The sequence below is a fragment of the Grampus griseus genome (assembly GCF_964374135.1).
Source record: "Grampus griseus genome assembly, chromosome: 17".
Lineage (NCBI taxonomy): Eukaryota > Metazoa > Chordata > Mammalia > Artiodactyla > Delphinidae > Grampus > Grampus griseus.
The window spans coordinates 35,717,175-35,736,439 of record NC_139011.1 but is presented as its reverse complement, the minus strand read 5'-3'; the positions used below and the strand labels follow the sequence as shown (position 1 = coordinate 35,736,439).

The 19,265-nt window shown below is 39.9% G+C and overlaps 1 protein-coding gene across 2 annotated transcripts; it reads right to left on the bottom strand.

Moving 5' to 3' along the window:
- Positions 1–1,211: 1,211 nt before the first annotated feature.
- PABPC1 (poly(A) binding protein cytoplasmic 1) lies at positions 1,212–18,516 on the bottom strand. Of its 2 annotated transcripts, none has more exons than XM_082674979.1 (15): positions 17,797–18,516; positions 14,493–14,686; positions 14,172–14,287; positions 11,614–11,753; positions 10,234–10,328; positions 9,760–9,897; positions 9,460–9,555; positions 5,769–6,041; positions 5,450–5,540; positions 4,728–4,838; positions 4,492–4,646; positions 3,834–3,918; positions 3,163–3,293; positions 2,486–2,579; positions 1,212–1,656 (listed from the first exon to the last, which is right to left on the bottom strand). In XM_082674979.1, exons 1-14 carry the CDS (start codon positions 17,987–17,989, stop codon positions 2,487–2,489), a joined length of 1,911 nt encoding a protein of 636 aa, XP_082531105.1. In that variant the 5' UTR covers positions 17,990–18,516; the 3' UTR covers positions 1,212–1,656; position 2,486. The 2 variants fall into 2 exon arrangements, with proteins under 2 accessions (XP_082531105.1, XP_082531106.1); XM_082674980.1 differs by having other exon boundaries at positions 11,623–11,753.
- Positions 18,517–19,265: the final 749 nt, after the last annotated feature.

Here is a 19,265-nt window from a genome sequence, read left to right as displayed (position 1 = left end):
CTATCCAATGTATAAAGCAAACTACTGTCTGTGCAAACCCTATCTGTAACTCTAGATTTGGAATGGTTTCCAACTGTGAGAACTTTAGCTTGAGGCATCTTAGAAGTTGCTCCTTTAAAACCTACAGGCTTGAACCATTTTGTAGTCAAATTTTGAGAAACATAGTATATATTCCTCTGCCTTCCTAAAACACTGAGGAACGCGTTCATGATGACTCCAAGATTGTTTTCATCTCAGCAAACTGTCAGAATAGGACAATGGCTAGGCAAAATACAAAATCATCACTGTAATGCCTACTAGGTGCACTGATTTAAGCCATGGGATAGGAGGTGGGGTGTGGGTATATCCAGTTCCAAATGAAGCCAAGGTGAAAAGCAATCCAGGTACAGAAGCATCATAATGCTTCAACATGCAGGGAGGGCTGCCATTGTCACAGCCAAGGTTTTATTTGGATTTATTTATTTGCTCCCAAAGGTGAGAGAGCTTAGAGTTGAGATCATTCTAGCATGGTGATGAGATAATCAGATATGCAACTTAGAAAGCTAACTCTGGCAGCAATATGTAGAGAATGGAATAGAGTTAAAACTAGGCCATTCTCTAAAGTGCATTGAAATGGCCAGGAATATCTGGTTTAATGCATATATCCTGGGCCCCATTCCTGATCTTCTACATCTGTTCTCTAGATGTAGAAGCCCTGTATCTTCGTTATTCGCAAGTACTTTGGATGATAAGGTATTACATTGAGATAAGTCACAATCATCAAATTAAAGGACTTCTAAAAAGAAGGCTTAAAAAAACGAATCCTAAACTTTGTACACTTAATATGTCTAGTCTTCAGTGTAATTTTTCTGTTATCTATACCCTATCCAACGAATACAGTAGTTGTTACTGTTTTATACCACATAAATGAGAGTTTAAGCTAGTTATCTGCCAGCCTAGAACGCTTAACGTAGTCAGTCATATACTGGCATCATCTCAAAAGACGTTTAGGTCATTTAACAAATAAAATATGCCTCGATTCAAGAACTCACATGGAAATCTAAATTCATAAACTGCATTACAGACATTGTCTTATGCCTCTTTTACATAAAACTAAGAAACCTCTGAAGTACTTTCTCATGAAAGAGGTTCTTACACCAATGCCAGCTTATCACCTATTTACCCAAGCCAATTAATTACAAAGAGAAATAAAATAGCATAACATCACTGTGCACTGTTTAAGGAATTTTTATTAAAGCAAGAATTTTATAATCCAAATTACGTTTCCTTGCTCAGTTATCAATTCTGTTATTTAAAACAGAAGTGACATTCTGAGATATGCCACAGTAAAGAATTACAAAATTAAAGAAAGGAATGCTTTAAATTTTTGTACTTTGCTGAAAATTCTTTTTCCCAGGGTCTATAAAACATTAATTTGTTTTTATATTTTACTATTTTTTTGTTTTTTTTTGTTGTTTTTAAATCAATAAGTAATCTAGGACTAGCATTATGTTGCTAGACCTGGCATTTGCTCGGTACATAAGGTTCAAAGTTTCCTTTCCTTTTTTTATTTATTTTATATTTTGCAATGTTTTTTTTCCATAATATTTAAGTTTTTCGATGTTTAGGTATTTTTCTTCGGTGAAGCACGAGTTTCTTTTCATGGTCCCTGATCATCTGTAAATGTGGGGGGAAAAAAGGTTATAATCATCAAATCTACGAGACAGAATTTAATGATTCCAACCACTAAAAAGAAAGGATCTTTACCTAAGTGACAGAGGTGCTAACTATAGCTATAATGGCAGTCATATTACAATATATAAATGTATCCAATTAACATGTTACACACCTTAAATTTACACACTGTTATATGTCAAATATTTTAACAAAACAAAAATAACAGGACCAATACTGACACTTATGTAAAGCCCTCGGCCAAATTCAGCCTGTTTACAGGCTGCTTCTGTAAAGCTCCACTGGACCACAGCCATACCCACTGGTTTACATGTTGTCTGTGGCTGTTCTTACACTAACGGTGGAGCAGAGTAGCTTCAACATGTACCACGGCCCCCAAAGCCCCAACTATTTCCTATTTTACAGAAAAGCTTTGCCCATCCCTGGCTCTGGCTACACAGCTACATCAGCCCATTTCCTGGGGCTAATGAAAGGCAACAGCAGAGGCCAAAAGGCAACCGTCATCGCTGCCACCCAAGAAAATGTATTAAGCTATGAAAAGACCTCCAAGAACAGCTATACAGGGCCAACCCCTATTACAGCCATTTAATACAAATTACTATACAAAATGCTTGAAAGGGCTCTGATCTTAAAAATTCAAGTCAATACCAGGGTAACAGGTAAAGTTTCCTTTAATTCCTCTGTATCTCTACTTCTCTTCGAAAAATTTTAAATGCATTTGAATTAATGGTAAAATGAGTTTTTGCTATGTTTCAAAATATGGTCAAACTGTTAAAATAAAATAAGAAACAAACATAGGGGGCAGGCTCACTTTAAACAGTTGGAACCCCAGTGGCACTGTTAACTGCTTTCTGGGCAGCCTCTTTTGCTTGGTGGGCTTGTAGTACAGCTACAGCTTCATCAACCTGAAAAAAAGAGAAACTGGCTCTGAAAAATAATAATTAGACGATAATTTCAAATGGACAACACACAGATGTCCAACAAAGGCAAATTCCTTTCCTCAGGTGAAAGTGGAAACAACTGTTATCGAAAAACATTCCAACTATATCCGTATCTTTTGGGTTCCATTCCACCACTGTTCTAGAATTATGAACCTCTTGCACTTCTTAACTCTCTCCCCACCAAAAATCCCCCAAAGTTGAGAAATATCAGCAAACATCCCTTTAAGATGCAGCACAGTTAAGACACCATGAACGCTGGAGTTACAGAGACTGGATTTGAAACCAAGCTCTGCCATTCCCTAGCTGCTTTGTGAGCACTGGGCAAATTACTTAACCTCTCTATGCTTCAGTTTCCCCGTGTATAAAATGGTGATAACAGCACCATAGGTTATTATGAGGATTTTCAATTAATATTTATAAAACTCTTAGAACTGTGCACGACTTGTATAAAGCACTTATAAATGTCCTAGAAAAATTAAGTTCCTACAAAACATCCTGGAATATGTACTATAAGAAGCTACTAGATAAATGATAAAATTTAAATTACTTTAGAACGGAGAGACTCTGGAGACTCAAGCATATGAAGAAGTTCTGAATTATCAATCTCCAACAACATGCCAGTGATTTTACCAGCAAGAGTAGGGTGCATGGCTTGAATTAGAGGAAAGAGCCGTTCACCTAGGAACAAAAACATTCAAACAAACACTCCAATCAAAAAAACAAAAAATTTTTAAGGCATCTACCATATTAAAACTGGGGTTTAAGAATCTTTTGTATACAGCAAATAAATGCTAACCCATAACCCACCCCTTCAGTATCTTTCATGAGAAGATTGCTATAAAACGGATTAAGATCTACCACAAGGCAATTACTTCTTGGCAGCTGTCAGTTTGCCAAAAAAAAAAGAGGAACTGAAGCTATGTTTACTATTAAAATGTTAAATCTGTACTCAGGCAAAATCAAAGTGGTTACTCATTTGGTTCAAATTCCTTCTTCCAAAAATGTGGCGGGGTACATGGCAAGCAATGCCCTATTACGCTGTCCACCAAAGGCAACATTTTAATAGCTTTTCCAGGCAGACAAACTGTGCCATCATAACCATTCATGCCAATGCACATCCTGCCACCCTGGCTGTCATTTTTAGGTACAGAGGAGGTCTAAATGTCTTCCTATTCTCTAGTGTCTCTGTAACTGACTAGGTGGGACAAAGGTACTTACCCAACATTTGCTTCTGTTCTTGAGGAGGGGCAGATGCCAACATGGAAGCAGTCAAAGGTTCCTGACCTTGTACATGAACAGCAGGCTAGAAAGAAAACGGGAGAATTCCTAAGTTTAAAAAGTACAGAAGTAATGGCAAGTACAAATACAGCCATCATTGGAAATTAACTGGATAAAGACTATAATCTAAACATAAATAGAAGCTGAGTGATTCGGAAACACAGCCTAAGGTAGCTATACTAACACCTAAGTGCTCAAGTAATGTAAGCACAGGGGATGTTGAATTTTCTTTTTTATCTGGAGTATTCTTTGGAATCATACTTCTATGATTAACAACGATTTTGGTCCTAGGGTCAAAAAGAAAAAGGTAAGCCAAATCTCACAAACTAAACTTTATTTCACCCTTTCTTACAACTATGCCAGACAAAACTCTCACATAATTAATTCAGGATGAGGGACTGCTGAACGCTTATCTAGTTCCTAGAGTACAGCACACAGAAGACATTTTTACATACTATCAATTACATACTATCAATTAGTGGCACCTCAACAAGATATTCTACATAGCTTAAGCTCTCATATATCATACAGTTGTCTTCAATGTCTTTGACTGAGATCAAGGACTGTCATCTTTATAAAGAAATCATTAAATCCACACCTGCTGCATGGTAACTTGTGGCTGTGCGTTAAGATGTTGTTGAGGATTGCGAACTCCCGCAGCGTATTTATACTGTGGAACGGTGCGAACAGCAGGAGTAGCTGCAGCTGCAGCAGCTGCAGGACGTGGACCCATTGTCTGTGTTGATGTGTTAGCTAAAAAAATAAAAAGATTTTCGTATTTATCTTGCTATTTAAAATTGGAGACCAACTTTTACAGGAAGGGTTAAGACTCACCAACACGCTGTGTCGACATGACTCGTGGAACCTGTGAAGAAGCTGGTCTCATAGTACTAAATGGTGGTCTAGGAGCGGCTGGGCGGATAGCACCGGGCATATTTTGGAATGCTATGTTTAAAGATACGAACACACATTAACTGGGAGAAACTCACCAAGTGTTCATGACGCTTTTTCAGAGCTGAGGTTTGCACAAAAGGCTATAGATGACCAAACATAAACCATTTTTAAAAGCTTAGGCTCCTATATGCCATTTCTCCAGACTTAATCATATCAGAGCATCAGTAAATAAAAAGTTTTCATTCATACAAGAACAAGTACTTATTAATATCTGAATATGATACATGAACCTGATTCTAAGTGTTCCTGCAATACAGCACTATTCCACAGGATAAGGCTGAAAATGCCTGGACCCTGGTCCTCATACATGGAACAAGATCTTTTAAAACTACTGCCTAACCAAATATGAAATTGAGTTGGATGCATTCCCAAACTTGTCATAAAGGAAAATCAAAACGGCATAGATATTGCTGTCTTAAGGAATGGTGAAACATTTTACAATGTTGTTTTAAAAACAAAATGCTAGGATCCCCAAAATGAACACCCATAAAAATAAACTATAAAAAGCAAGAGCTAATATACCATTGGGATATAACAGCTAATTCGCCTCATTTATGTTTTTAGTTCAAATACTTTGCAACCTTAAAAAAAAAAAAGCTTACGATGAGGTCTGGCACCCTGAGCAGTCCAGCGAGGACTTGGTCTTAGTTGAGCAATTTGGCTAGGAGGATAGTATGCAGCACGGTTCTGAGTCTGTAGAAAGCAAGCAAATGTATCAGCTAAAGAAAAAAGCAAATAATGCAACTAGTTATGCACTCAAAACATTTAGCAGGTCCTCACACTCTAAGCATTTTTCAGATCCAATCATAATTAACATCTCTTCATCTTAGGGCTTTATTTATTTTTTAGTGGGGCACAAAACATTAAAGATGACTGAAGAGGAAAGCCTTCATGAGGTTTTTGTTCTCTTCTAAAACCTACCTGTGGGATAGCTGCCATGAAGTAACCTGAAGGAGGTGCTGGCTGGTAGGGGTTGATTACAGGGTTGGGCACAGCTCTTACACTTGCCATTCTCTGCATATACTGGTTAGTGAGGTGAGCCTGGCGCTCTTCTTTGCGCTGAGCTAAAGCTACATACAATGGCTTGGTGGCCACAATTCTACCATTCATTTCCGTAACTGCTTTAGTGGCTTCTTCTGGGGAGGAGAAACACACAAATCCAAACCCTTTGCTGCGACCACCCTCCATCATAACCTATTAAAAGAAAATGGAAGAAAACACATGATTAATGCAATGGTAGATGAGGCACAAAAAGCAGAGTATCAACTATAGCCACCGACTCACATTTAACTAAACCCTGTCAATGCTTTCATCACTTTTTCCCACAATTTTTCCCTTGATATCCAAATATTAAGGGTAAACTACATGCATGCATTATCCCAGCCAAGCAAAAGAAGTAAAGGGGTGGAGGTCCAATAGCAACTTTGTTCAAGGTTTAGATTTTCAATATTAAGGTTTAATTTCTAAATACAATCAAGGCCTACTAAATTTTAGCACCACTAAAAACATGCACAATTAAAATTTGACTATTCTAGCAATTCGAGCTGACAAGATGCTTTCATTACTTGTTAGAGGAGAGGAAAAAGCAGTTGAATATCACAGTATCCACATTTTAAAATTAAACTTTCACATTCAAGACCATAAGGGCCATAAACATTGGAGTATAAACAATATTCAGGAAGCTCACAATGACTCAAAGTCTTTTAAACAAGCAACGAGGAGATGCAAAGAACTTCTCAGTAGCCTTGCAATATACATAAGCGTGCTATACAGCTACATTAAACAGCATGCTGGTGGCACAGAACAAACAAAACAGCAATCAGAGACCAATGATCTTACATAAATGCAGAATCAAAACAACAAAACAAACAACTGGGCTCAAGGATACAGAGAACAGACTGGTGGTTGCCAGAGAGGTACAGGGTGAGTAGCTAAAAAGTACAAACTCCCACGTATAAAGCAAGTCATGGGGTCGTATTGTACAGCATGGGGACTACAGATAATACTGTATTATACATCTGAAAGTTGCTGAGAGTAGATCTTTACAGTTACTATTACAAGAAAAAAGATGTTTCGTAATGAATGTTAACTAGACTTATTGTGATGACTTTGCAGTATATACAAATATCAAACAATTATGTTATATACTTGAATATGTTTATGTCAATTATATCTCAAAAAAGAGTCCAGAAACATACCCATGCAATTATGGGAACTTCATATGTTAAAGCTTACATTTTAAAACAGTGGGGGAAAGACGGACTTTGGACTATCTAGTACGTGGTACAAAGGGATAATTCTGAATTAACTTACAGCTCTTATTCACATCACATTGAAAAACATCAAACTGCCAGATAAGATTCTATATCTGAACATAAGATGCAAAAATACAGGGAAACTAAGATGACACAAGACCCTCAAAGTCCTAACTGGAAGACTTAGAGAAAATACTTGCAACATAAAACAAAGCGCTGACATGAAATTTCCCCTAAATCAGTAAAGATAACCAACGCAGTATAAAAATATGCAAAGAATAGGCTAAACAAGTAAACACATAAAAAGTACATCTCATTTAAAAAGATGCATACCACTTTCTACTAAATTGACAAGACTAGTAGTAATTTAATTTGTTCAGCCTTTTTGGGACAATTCAGTTGTATGAATTTTAAATACACACACCCACTAACCAGAAACTTCAATTCTTGAACTCCAGAAATACTGGTGTGTGTGCAAAAATATATGTATAAAGATGTTTATCAGAGTGGTGGGTCTAACAGTGTTAGCATGCAAAGCAAACCAAACGACCAATAATACCAATAATACAGGCACAGTAGAATAAGTTATGGTACATCTGTACCATGAATATTCAGCCCTTAGCAAAAAATGAGCAAATGCCGGAAATAAATATGTACCTAGATCTGTTAAGTAAAAAGACAAGTTGCAGAATAGGTATACTATGATCCTGTTTTATAAAAACTGTTTATATGTATACAAAATGTATACAAGCATGGAAAATTATCTGGAAAGGCCAACCAAACTCCTTTTCAAGACTGAAAATGAAAAATGGAGGGGTCACCTTTTTACACTTCTGTCTTGACCAATTTGTTTTTCAGCAAGCATTATCAAATTAACATAATGACCTCCTCTCCCAGAATTCCTGCGAAACCTTTTCACCTCCTTGCTAACAGCGATATGATCCACAAAGGACTTTTTGAAAAGGACTTAAAAAAGACCCTCCTTTGTAAAACATGCATGCTTCTTCATACATTCAAAATAAACTGATGCACAATATTCAATTTAAATGATTTTCAGGGAACATACTGAGGATAAACAAACTCAGGAATAGATTCTACCGTACTCCAGGTTCTTCTACAAAAGCACAGGCTGAATGAAACAGAAGAAGCTGCATCACCTGCATTTTTACGTGTATTCCTCTACTATGCTCCTTAACGTTCTATCGTAGAAGCTCCCTTGGTCAATAGGGTTGCAGAATAGAAAGATCAGCCAGAGGTTCTCCAGAGCACTCAGTTTTCATTTTTCCTGTACTCTTTTGAGAATCTGTTTAAAGTTTTAGATACTCTTCCCACCCCTCAAGGTACATACATACAGAACTTTAAATACAGAAGGATTCTTGGGGCCATGGACACCAGAAAAAACACCTGAAGCAGAGGCTCTTATATCAAAATTCCAGAATTTAAACTAGAATCTTACTGTTGTATTTCTTAATTTCTGATTTCAAGTAAAAGCAAACATGATCTCTACCTTTACTGTTAGGGGGCTTTAAGTTTGACTCCCCAGAGTGAATTCTGTAAGCAAATATAGATTAGCTCAAATAGTAACAATTACAGTTCCCTAATAAATTGCTTTCTTTAACCAGTAAAATAACTAGTTTAACAGAGTACAGAACAGTGCATATCATGTGATGATCAATCACTATGGTCATCAAATGCAGCCTTTCCAGCCACTTCAAATCTGAATATGTTGTTTTTTTTTTTTTCCCCGGTATGCGGGTCTCTCACTGTTGTGGCCTCTCCTGTTGCAGAGCACAGGCTCCGGATGCGCAGGCTCAGCGGGCATGGCTCACGGGCCCAGCCGCTCCGTGGAATGTGGGATCTTCCCGGACCGGGGCACGAACCCGTGTCCCCTGCATCGGCAGGCGGACTCTCAACCACTGCGCCACCAGGGAAGCCCTGAATATAAGTTTTTGAAGTAATGAAGCAAAGATATGATTTTCTGAAAAATGAAAGGCTGATTTTTTAGAGAAAAGCAAAAACTATTTGACCATTCATTTATAAAGAAAACCACTCCATATGAAATATAAAATTTATATACATATATCCATGGGCATGGATTTTTCCCAATTCTTAAAAAAAAAAAGTGCATCAGGCTTCCCTGGTAGCGCAGTGGTTAAGAGTCCACCTGCCGATGCAGGGGACACGGGTTCGTGCCCTGGTCCGGGAAGATCCCACATGCCGCGGAGCAGCTGGGCCCATGAGCCATGGCCGCTGAGCCTGCGCTCCACAACGGGAGAGGCCACAACAGTGAGAGGCCCGCGCACCGCCAAAAAAAAAAAAAAAAAAAAAAAAAAAGAAAAGTGCATCATATGCTTTACCTTTGCACTAGTGATTGTACCGAACGGAGAAAACTCTTTCCGGAGACGTTCATCATCAATACCATCATCGAGATTTTTCACATAAAGGTTTACACCCTAAAATAAAAATAAAATAAAGAAAAAAAAATTTAGAAAAAGAAAACTGTAGTGGTACTTAAGCATACTTCCTATTATCTTATCCCATGTTTCCTCTCCTTTTCCCCTCTCAAACCCTCCAGTTACCTGTCAGTAACTGAAATGAACATAAAATAGGTTTCCTCATCCCTGTCTTATTTTTGCTCGTTCAGTTAAATAATGAACCTGGTATCTGGTGATCCTATCTTGCTTCATCTGTTCAAATTTGCGCTTAAGTTCCGTCTGTCTTTCCACTTTTTTCTGGGCTCGACCAACGTAAATTTGTTTTCCATTGAGCTCCTTTCCGTTCATCTCATCCACAGCCTTACAAAGACCACAAAATTTTAATTACTAACTTGCAATATATAAATTCATTTTTTAACAATAAAGAAAATTTGTTAGATTATAAAAGCTAAAGATGTACCCACCATAAAAACTAAACTGTGAGGTTTTAAGACAACAGAGGTTTTCAATTTATACCCTCAAAATATATAAAATGCAAGTAATTCAAAACAATATATGTGGAGATGAACATGTAGACTAGCCGTTGGTACGCATGTGTATTTCAATGCAAGAACAACTCAACTTTATACCCCCACATCTTACTATAAAATACAGAAAAACCCACACTGCCTTCGGTTAGTATATTTTAAGTCTTACTTTCTGTGCATCTTCATGCCTTTCAAAGCTTACAAATCCAAAACCTTTGGATTTTCCACTCTCATCAGTCATTACTTTCACACTTAAGGCAGGTCCTAAAAAAAATTTTTTTAATGATTCAAAGATATTCCATACAACATTTAGTTTATACATTTCAAGTTTCAATACACAAACAAAGCCATGAAAAAAAATATAAAAATGGGGATTAAAAAAAACTCCAAGCCTCCAGAAATTTATTCCTCCTATAACCACCCTCTTCTCTCCCACCATGGGCACTAAATATTCTCTTTATTTCTACTAAGAAGCTAAGTTAATACTCTATTCCCTGAAACACTCCTCCTTCCATTTAAGGAGATACGTTTTAGACAAATGTAAATGATGATGAAGTTTTATTCTTAGCATTAGTACAAAACAGATGCATTATTTTAAAACAATTTGTTTTTCTTTAAGAATTTTTAAGCCTTGGTCCACTTGATTTTCAACAAGGAGCAGAGGAAACACGGGGTTTGACCTTTGACATAGCAGAAGCACCTGGAGGAGGTGGCATGTTTCTGAAGACACATATTCCCCCACCACTCCCTCAAATAAAACAGACTTAACAGAAGTGCTAAGTATTATCTCAGGTAGGTGGGGAAAAAAGATTACAAATGACATCTGATTACAGGCAATCTGCAAGATGTATGGGCACACATCAACTGTTTAGAGGGTTCAATGTGGCATGCCAGCTTGGCAATAGTAAAGTATTAGATGTCCTCATTCTTTATGATTTGAGATGCTTTTAAAAAGGGACACCTATTTAAGTTAAACAAAAAGGAAAGCAAAGGTAAGGGGCAAGTAAATCACCTTCAAGGGTACAATTTAAAGTTCATTTTCTGATCAGCTACACAACTATCTAAAGTGAGACCGGTTACACACTTCATGGGAAAATCTGGATCTTTGTCTGTAAAAGTCATTATTTTAAATTGGTCAAACATGATGCTGAGACTGGCCAAATATCCCAAAGCTGGCCAGCTTTCCTGTCCCATAATTAAAGACTACACTCCAACCTAAGTTGGCTGTGTCTCATGCAATGCCTCTGATGAAATGGGATCTGTTAGTACATAAATCCAGCACAATTTCTTAACATAGCAAAAGCTTTTAAGATCTGTTCCAATTACACAGTCACACCTTACAGTGCTAATACAATGCTATTAACCTTTAAACTGGATAGAATTCTATTTATATGCTAGTATAATGGACTATCAGTCGCTTAACCCAAGTAACTACAATATTTTAAAATATGTGAAGTCCCACTTACTTTTTTAGTATAAAATATTAGCCAAAACTAACATTGAACAATTACTCAGAACTGAGTATAAAAATTTAATTCAGACACATTACCAAACTTGCCAAAGAGATCCTTAAGGCGCTCATCATCCATGTCTTCTCCAAAATTCTTGATGTAAACATTGGTGAACTCTTTTGCCCTAGCTCCGAGTTCTGCTTCTCGTTCCTTACGAGACTTAAATCGTCCAACAAATCTAATAAAATAGATAAGAACTATAAAATTAGGTTGTATTTTATGAAGTTCAGGTTAATTAAGCCTGACGGTTGACTCTGTAATAGTTACTGATAATTTCAGAATCTCTAATAAAAAGCAAACTATAAAACAGAAATAGGGCCTTAAGTGAAATGTGAGAACAAACCTCTTAACTATAATCACGAAAAAGAACATTTTTCTTAATACACACTCCTCTCCCTTCCTTCTAGCTAACCTAGAGTTAAGAAGATTACGTCCAGCAATACAAACTAGTGGAGTATGCCTGCACCACGCCAGTGAAAAAACAGAAAAGCTTTTATCGTTGCTGTTTCAACATGGCTCTTGCACTTCGTTTGCAATCTCCTAAAATATAAATTTAAGCTACCGAATTCTGTACTCTAACATACAACAGCCTGGAACAAATTTCTTTGCAGCATTGTCAACAAAATGTGTTTTAAAAATTGAGGTTTTCCCTAAAAGTAGTACATGTGTCATTAAACAATATAATATACATCACAAAACCATCACCCAGGGGCTTCCCTGGTGGTGCAGTGGTTTGAGAGTCTGCCTGCCAATGCAGGGGACACAGGTTCGAGCCCTGGTCTGGGAGGATCCCACATCCCGCGGAGCAACTAGGTCCGTGAGCCACAACTACTGAGCCTGCGCTTCTGGAGGTTATGCTCCGCAACAAGAGAGGCCGTGATACTGAGAGGCCCCGCTTGCCACACCTAGAGAAAGCCTTCCCACAGAAACAAAGACCCAACACAGCAAAAATAAATTAATAAACTCCTGCCCCCAACATCTTAAAAGAAAAAAAACCATCGCCCATAATCCCACCCAAATCATGACTGACTTTTCGTAGGCCTTTTTGTTCTCTGTGCTTAAGAACGTTAGTCCAGCACAATTCCTTTCCATAGGAGACACCTACATTTTATTCCCTTAGCCGCACCCCACACCTCCCCCCACCCATATGGTGCTGCTTCTCCATGCAATTAGTTTTATAAATGTTCTCAGTGGGAACATGATATTCCATTGTGGACAACAAAACTTTCTTTTGTAAATAATGCCGCAACGTTCTGAAACTTTGTTATTTGTTCTTAGGATAGAGTTGCAGAAATCATGGCAGCTCGAAAGGTATATAAATGATCTTAAGTTTATACCTACAAACTGCTTTCCAAAAAGGGTTGTATCATTTTATACTCAAAAAACAGCAATAAATCAAGTTCTTTGTTTAATCTAGACCTCCACCAGGGGTAGCCATTCTTTTTTTTCCCCTAAAGCACTGCTGACAGGCAAAAGATAGCTTCATCTCTGAATACTAATGATGCTGAACATTTTTCTCATTTAAAGATGTATTATTTTTAAGAATTAGCCTTTGTAAACATTGTTCCCATTGAGGAGTTGCCGGTTTTCTTAAGACTTGTATGGGGTTCTTTACATACTACAAAGTCTTTCCTTAATCATGTAATTGATGGAACTCAAACAGGTAACACCATGTGCATGACTCCTCCATGTACGGACTGACCATCCCACTTAATGCAGATTTATGAGAACCACACCTTAAGAGTGATGCAGTTGACCTGTAAGAACCAAACCCAATTTGCGTGCCATCACTGCAGTTTACATGAGCTCACAGCTCACTTACAATGTGACCTCACAGCTGAATTTACCTAATTAAGCAAAATCCACTGGCATTGAAGATAAAATTGAGATTTGTAATGTCTTTAGGCTCACAAAATCTGTATTTTTACAACTTGTAGCAGAAAGTCTTATAGAGGTTTTATCAGTGTCATTATTTTAAAAGTTTGCAACTTTTAAGAACAAGTTTATTTCAGAAAAGATTAATCATGAAGACTTCTGGTTTAATTACGATTTATCTTTACATGGGGAAGGGAGCCAAAAGGTGTTGAAACAACAATTATGACAATCTTTAAACTCCATCAATAAACTGTGGGAGTAAAACCAAGCAGAGAGTCACCCTGGGCTCTGAATTTAGACCACTGGGTTTGTATCACAGTTTATGTCATACCAGCATGTAAATACAGGCAAGTTATCTTAGATTCAGCTTTGAACGTAAAAGGGGCTAATTACTACCTTGGGAATTATGCTTAAGTTTCTGCCTGGATTTCTAGTTTTTCAACTAATATGCACTTATTTTTGAAAAAGCTTTATATTCCAGCACACCTATCTTCTGCTGTTTCTTTTCTGTTTGAATGCTGACCAGCTGTATTAATTCACTGTTACTTGTATGTTACACTGAATGTGGAGAAAAGACAATTATAAAATCTACCAAGATGTGGTTTATTAATCTTCACTTTAGCTGTATCTCTTCTAAGAGCACAAATATATTACTTGTAAAATGCATGAATTGAACTATTAAAAGCATTTGAAGAATGATTAACTAAACATGTATACTTACACTTTGCGATCATTTAGAAGCATCCCATTCATTTTTTCAATAGCTCTTTCAGCTGCTTCTTGTGTCTCAAAATGCACAAATCCATAACCCTTGGAACCATTTTCATCACAAACCACCTAGGGAAAAATATGTAATAATTTTTCATTACTTGCTATTGATTTAGCATTTTTCCAGTACTCAGAGATAACTTGTCAGCTACCTAACCTGGGCATTTGGGAAATAAAGATATCCATTAACAGAGAGCATGGTTGCTATCTTAAGGAATAAACTACAAGTAACTAAAACACTGTAAGTATGTTTACCTGTCATATTTTTGCTTACCTTACATGAAAGGATGTTACCAAAAGCAGAAAATGTATCATACAGTGCTTTATTATCAATGGATTTGTCCAAATTTTTAATGAATATGTTGCCCACTCCACTTTTGCGAAGTGATGGATCACGCTGAGACCACATAATGCGTACTGGCTTGCCCTTTATAACATCAAAATTCATGGTGTCCAAAGCACGCTCCGCTGCAGGAAGGACATTTTCAAAATAAATATTATTTCAAAACTTTTATAGCCCACTTAAAATTATATAAACTATTGTGGAGGGAACAGTAGAGCACATGGTCCCTCTACCTCTTTAAACTTCAAGATGGCTGGATCTTGCCTCATACCAGTCTAGATTTAAACTGTACAACGCAAAAAGAGAAGACAAATATCAAAAAACCCCAAATTTCCCACGTTAATTTGTTAACGGATGACGTATCATTAAGAACTAACTTATTTCTGCAACAACCTCTTCCTTTAATTGCCATGAAATTTAAAAGCACCTTTTCCTAGTCAACTGTAAAACCGAGATTCCCCTTCACAATCTGCTTAAAAGCAATATAAAGGACAGTAAGCAATTGTAGATTATCCACAAGCAGAACAGTTTATGGATTTTAAAGCATTTTAACTTCTCTACTACTTGTCAAAATTGTTTCTTGCTTATCACTGTCAGTACTGTACAAAAATTAGTCCATTTTCTAAAAAAAATTCCTGACTTATTGGGGGGATTTCAGTGATTCATGGCACAATTCCTATGGCCATGTTTTAAAAAAAAGGCTTTATCCATTCAGAAAGACTTGAATCAGGCTTTCAAAACTAAAGTGAAGTTGGACGTACTTAGCTATGTAACACAAAACTTTTGAAATACCAGGTCTATGATAGTCACAATTCACTTTTAATGCTTTATTTACATATAAAACCAATTTTATCTTAGATCATTCATTTACTTAATAACTGATGATTAACCAATTGTTTCTGAATAGTGCTAGAAAATTTCAAAATCTACCCTATGATTACATTTATGAAGGATCAAATTATGTGCACCCGTACCATTAAAGAAACACTTATACAGAAGTTTAGACTCTAAATGGAAAAATACATCCTTAAGTAGAAAAGACTAGTCCCTAAAGAGTGGGAACACACAGTCCATTTGAAGTCCTGAAACACCAATTTTCACAAATTCCATGCTAGTGTTAACTGTAAAATTAGTGAGAGGACAAATTTTCCAGCCACTTCTTTCTATAAATGAAAGTTTTAGTTTCTAGAAGATAGTGACAAACAACTGTCAGCTCATTTATCAATTGACCACGCCTACTCAGCTCCCCTGTTTTTTAGCTGACTTTGCTTGAGCTTCTTTTGAATGAGTCACCTCTTCCTGTTAAATTGGAAACTGGTCACTTTCAGAAGCTATTCTACAAATACATCAATGTAGCAATACATAGGGGGAAAAATAAACGGAAACCACTGAAAATAATATTTGGAAAAACAATAATTTGTATATATAGAAATGAAATAAATGGAAGATGGAAAAATGCTACCTTCTTTTGAGTAGTTACAATACTGGTCTACTGCAATAGATGGGCAATACACAGTGAGTGTTCTGTAACCACGGTAACCTGAAGTTCAACTTTCTAACCCCAAGAAATTTTAAAAATTGTTTTTTTCGGATTTAAAATTGTTAAATTTAGAAGTTTACATTTCATGCTGTCTAGAATTTGTCCAAGTTTTCTCTATCAGCTCTTCAGTTTGTGATTACCTGCCCCAAAATTATCTTCCCTGATCTTTCATTCAGCGATAAATCTTGCCCAGAGTTGGGAAGAACCGTTATGGAGTGACATTTGGAGCTACTGCCTACAGAGCAAAAGGGCAGAAAACCTGCAGTGCAGTTTTACAACTTCGGGCTTGCTGTCACTCAATAGCCTGCCTACCCAAAAATCTCCACAGTAACTTTACCTAGTGAAAAGCCGATCACTAAATAACTCCAGATCTGTTAATGAAATAAAGTTTCAATTCCACCTTTAAGACCTTTCCTACAAAAATAAAAATAAATTCCTTATATTTCATAACACTTGACATATATTCAAGTAGCCAGGGGAAAAAAAGGGCAAAAGTGGACCATAAAATCAAGTGAAAATGACTTCTGCAAGTCAATTGATCCAGATATAAAGAAAAATCCTGGCAAGTTATCAGGTCACATATCTGTTTGCCAAATTCTGGATTTTTTGCAAACTGTTTAACTTTTTAAAAATACAAGGTTAGCTGCATCTTTTTCCCCATAAATTTCAAGCTGACTCTAGTGCTCAATCATTCCCCATGATGTATGGATATTCTGGACTACTTTAAAAAAAAGGAAACCACCATTAGAATGCCACATAAGTATAATAGTCCAATCCACACGACACTCACAAGTAACATTTTCTAGTCAAAATTGGTGACGGCATTTTTAAGTAAAATCCCTCAAAACCATAGAAACTATTTCAGAGGGAAAAAAATATTCCGAATAAATGACCAGTACTACGAAACTAACTCGATTAAAAAAATCACAACTACCTAACTAGCCTGAGAAAATGATGGCCTCCAAAAGGGTTCTCTTCCACATCCCCTCCCTCCTAACCTGCTGTTAAGAGTGAGAAATGTCTGAACTAAAGGAAAAACCCCAATGCACGTCTCATTGGTAGTTTTATACTTCCAGAGCCATCAGTCACTGACAAGTTATTAAGAACGGAATCAGAAGCCTGATACCACCACCAGACCACCATATTAACTTTATTCTAAGTCCCCGTGGCTCCCCCAGGCGATTGGGCCAGTAGCCGGAACAGGCCTCGGGCCTGTGAGGTTACAGGGTTCAACACGTGGTATTTTTCGAGCAACGAAATGCACTTCCTGGGGCGTCCTGGGGCGCCGGCAAGAGCCTCGGGTGGTGGGAGCGCCTTCACCTATTACCGGAAAAGGGGGCTCGGCGCTCAACACCCCAGAATCCCGCAGCTACTGGCGGGAGCGTCGTGTTAGAACCCATTCTCACCCACCCTCCCGGCGCGTCATCACCCTAAAGTTTGAGAGCGGCTGAGGCCGAGAAAATGGTCGCAAAGGAGGAAGTGGCCCGGCGTACGAGGGGCGTGCGGCTGCCGGCAGCGCGGGTCCCTGCGGGCACGGGGAACCGGGGTACTGGCGCCCAAGCCTCGCCCCGCTGGCCCCGGGGAGGGCTGGTGACATGCCCTCCTGCCCCCTCCCCCCGGGCCGCCGGCCTAACCAGCCCGCCGCCGCCGCCTGAGCCTCATGGCCGCCCGCCCGCCGTCGGGCCCGGCTCTCACCGTCTGCCGGCTGCTGGAAGTTCACATACGCGTAGCCCAAGGAGCGGCGGGTGATCATGTCCCTGCAGACCCGGATGGAGAGGATGGGCCCGGCCGGGCTGAACTTCTCATAGAGCATCGCCTCGGTCACGTCGGGGTGTAGGTCCCCCACGTAGAGCGAGGCCATGGGGTAGCTGGGGGCGCTGGGGTTCATCTCGGCACGGCTGCCCGCAGGGCCACAGGCCGCGACCTTTCCGTAAGAGAAGAGCGAGTGCTGGGGTCGCGGGCCGGAGCCGGGGGGAGGGGAGCGGGGGCAAGCGCAGAGGGACAAAAATCAACCGGAATCGAAAACTACTCAACAGCCGCAGAACGGAGTCGATCCGCTGCCGCTGGCTGCTGGCTGCTGGCTGCTGGCTGCCGGCTGCCGGCTGGGGAGAGAGGGTGGCGGAGTCGGGTCCGGGCAGCGGGAAGGCCTCGGTCTCTTGGTTCCTCCTTGGAGCTGCTGCGGGGCCGCGGGCGGGCGGGTCGGTCTCGGTTGCTTCACCGGGTTATTTTATAAAACAGGAAGAAAAAAAAATAAAAGTCTCCGGCGGGGGAGACGCGGATTTTTTGTAAATTTTTTTTTGGTTTTTTAAAAGATTTTTTAAGATTTTTTTGGATTTTTTTAATAATAAATGTGTGTTCCGAGGCCGGAGCACACACTCCGCACTCTCAGCACTAACCGCCGGGGAGAAGGGGAAGCACCGCCTCCTGCACCCTCTACTTATACCCCGCGCCGCACTCACCCTGCCCCCGCGCGTCTGACGCCAGGGCCCTACGCGAGCGTCAGCGCCGGAGGAGGAGGAGAAAAGGAGGCGAGGGGGAGGAGGGAAAAGAAAACAGGAGGAGGAAAGAGCAAAGAGGAAGGGAGAGGTGGCGGCGGCGGCCGCTGCGGGGGTGGGGGTGGGGCTGGGGCGGGGCTTATGCGCACGCGCCGCGGCCGGGGGGCGGGGCCCACGCGCTGTAGGGCCCGTGGGGGAAGGGAGGGCCGGCTCGCAGGCTGGTCTCGGAGGAGTCGGGTGGGACGGCCCCTCCTCCCACACATCCCGCCCCACCTCCACCCGGGAGAAGCGTTAAACCGTCACCTAGGCGGTGGGCGGCGCGAGGGGCTTTCGGGTTTCTCGTCTCTAACCACCCCCCACGTGCACGGCCACCCGGGCCTCCGCGCGGCAGCCAGGTCTGCTCCATTCGCACCCGCCCCTGAGGGACGCTGGGCACGAGTGGACCGGCATGATCCCTTCCAGGCCCAGTTTCCGAAACGTGGGTGAAAGGAGCCAGGACTGACTCCCCAGTTCTCCTACCGGACCGCACTACGAGTCCCAGCGGGCAGCGCCGCCACGCGCCTCGGCCGCAGAAGCGGTGCCTGCTGGGAGCTGGAGTTCCCAACGGCCGCGGCGCTCGCTGACCCCAACTGGCCGCGGATCCTGGCCGCCCGCTCGGGAACCCTCAAC